Consider the following 2,639-nt stretch of genomic DNA (forward strand, 5'->3'; position numbering starts at 1 on the left):
TATATATATATATATATATAACAATTCACGTTAAAAAAGTGCGTTATTATAAGAAATGAAAATAATTAATATGAATCATTAAATCTTATTTAAATATATAAACTTAAACATATAATTAATGTTTGAGCTGAATTTTGAATGGTTTACTCACAGCAGGACTCCCACATGGTCCTGGCGAAGTTTTCCCATCTGGACCCTGAAAATGCCAATTTTGCGCTAGCACTTTAGTAGGAGTTCATTGAACATCAAACAAATGCAACAATAATAACAAAAGGAAATTAATAGAATTTATCAATAATTTGAAATATTTGTTAAGTGTAACTGCAGCATAAGTTAAAGTAAAGAAGACTAGTCATCTATCCCACGGTTAAAAACTACTGTTAGTTCAGACAGAAAATTTATGGAAAAGAATTATGGTCAACTAAGAGGTGCTACGTATGATTTCCGTTTCTTGTTACCACTCACAAATATAAAAATACCATTTTGTTTTTGTATATTTTTCTATTCTTAATTGAAAATGAAATGTCCACCATTTTATATACACAAATTTAAAAACATCAAACAAAAAAGTGAAAAGAAGATAGCCTTTTTCATAATTATGAGTGAAAATATATAACTAATTAAAATAGATGAAGTTTAATTATTTTTTAACTTCATGAAAATATGGTTTAGTTAAAAATGGAAACCAAAAATGTAATTGGATATGTTAGGATTTTCTTTAATTGATCATTTCATTAAATCATGATACTTTTGGAACAAAACAATAATATGCCCCTATGTCTTTTGATAACTGTAATGAAAATTGCACTACTAGAACTAATTGTAAATTTTCAATAAACTCAAACACCGAACTCTCAAGTACCTAAATGTGGAGAAGAAATAATAAAAATAATTTGAGCCCTAAAATAATAAAAAAAAAGTGAACTTTTAAATTTTTTGGTGTCACATGTCATAATCTAAGTATAATACTATACTCTTCAATACTATTCTAGCCCATTTAAATTTCCTACCAAGTAATTTAACCAATAGAACTCAATGTTTTCCAGAGATAATAAAATGATTACCCTGTGAGGTTTGCAGGGGAGATCCCACCACTTATCTCCATTGCCTTCTATAGTTCCTGTCCCATTAAGGCTCATTTGGTCAAGCTTATAAAACACTAGCCATTGGTTTCGGCTATCTTCTTCTGGCCAGGTATCTGGTCCATCTGGTGCCATTAGTACACCATCCACCTATTTACATTTCAACTTTATTAGTAAAAATATCTTCTCTAGAAACTAAATTCCATACCTTCCTAAGCAATTAAAGTCTACAATTTCCTCGAACAAATATCTGATGTCCTAAATCTAATCTTATATGCTGTCTCACGCCAATGGTAATAATGCAAAAGTAACAATAATATTTTGTTTGAAGTCATAAGGTGGTTTGAAGTCATAAGGTGGTGAAAACGAAAAACTATAGGAGGTTGTGGGTTCGAGTCTCACCAACAAAAAACGAAGAGTTATGTAACTATTATTTGCCCATAAAAGTAATAATATTTTAATTGACATATCATCTTTTCATTGGCGTGAAACACGATTTGGTACAGATAAATTTATATTCATTCCAATGTCTCATTTTCTAGCAATTCAAATAAATGCAATGTAACAAAAATTAATATCATCTAAGGAAATTGGAGAATTCAATATTTCTTCTTACTTGAAATACTAATCCTGGCTTGCATGGACCTGAAAAAATAGTTGAAGTGATTTGAAAGACATAATTTTCTGGAGCCAGAACAATCCCTGACTCTACTGCACATGCTGCTTTCCATGCTTCCCTAAATGCAGATGTGTCATCTGCTGAACCATCTCCAACTGCCCCAAAGGATCTCACATCAAAAACACACTCTGAATAAGAATCCTTAGGGTCATTTGGATAAGGGTCAGAAGGTACACTTGGGGAATTAGAAGGTTTTTGAGGCAAAGTAGTAGTATAAGTAGGAGGCTTAGGAAGTGGTGAAACTTTATTCTGCTTGGTGTGGTGGTGGTATCTTCCTTCCACATTTCCCATATTATGGTTGAAAATAATCCAAAGTATAGAAAATAGTTGAATGAAATCCATGAGGAGTTGAAGTCAGTGTTCTTTTTTCACTCTGGACCAATAATATGTTATGTACCAATGTAGAACCACAAAATGCTGCTAAGCTGTTTCTGTATGAAGACAAAAGGTTATAGCATCAGAGAATCATAGTGCCAAAATATAAATGGAGGATAATGAAATAGAAGAATGCTGAGGATTAAGCAGATTGGCCAAAGGATCATCTCTTATTTATATTCAAAAAACACACACAAACACACATATTTTTGTACCACCAACCATACCCCATCAGCCTAAGGAACTAATTGGTTTTAGGTTGTGTACATGGTTTTAATTACCCCTCCCAATAAATGTGACTCCCAAGAATTGAATATTGATTTTTTGGTGTGTCTGTGTATAAAGCCTTATATATATATAATATTTTTCAGGATCAGATTCTAAAGCATAAGGCTTGCACGTGTCAAATCTTAAAAGCAATTTTAATTTTTGGTCTTGAAACTCTGGGAGGGTTTATTTGTTGTCCAAAAAGCCATGATTTTTCTTTGCTGTAAGGATGTTCA

At 31.7% G+C, this 2,639-nt stretch overlaps 1 protein-coding gene across 1 annotated transcript in view; it reads right to left on the reverse strand.

Annotated features, from left to right (window-relative positions):
* The window catches only part of LOC109359817 (polygalacturonase At1g48100-like), a 4,378-nt gene extending 2,072 nt beyond the window's left edge, over positions 1-2,306 (reverse strand). Inside the window, exons 1-3 of the mRNA XM_019604515.1 lie at positions 1,699-2,306; positions 1,065-1,232; positions 152-196 (exon numbers count right to left, since the gene is read on the reverse strand). Coding sequence (XP_019460060.1) covers positions 152-196; positions 1,065-1,232; positions 1,699-2,103 — 618 coding nt within the window. The 5' untranslated portion in view covers positions 2,104-2,306. The remainder of the gene's footprint in view (positions 1-151; positions 197-1,064; positions 1,233-1,698) is intronic.

This window comes from Lupinus angustifolius, chromosome LG01, assembly GCF_001865875.1.
Source record: "Lupinus angustifolius cultivar Tanjil chromosome LG01, LupAngTanjil_v1.0, whole genome shotgun sequence".
In the NCBI taxonomy this organism is placed as follows: Eukaryota; Viridiplantae; Streptophyta; class Magnoliopsida; order Fabales; family Fabaceae; genus Lupinus; species Lupinus angustifolius.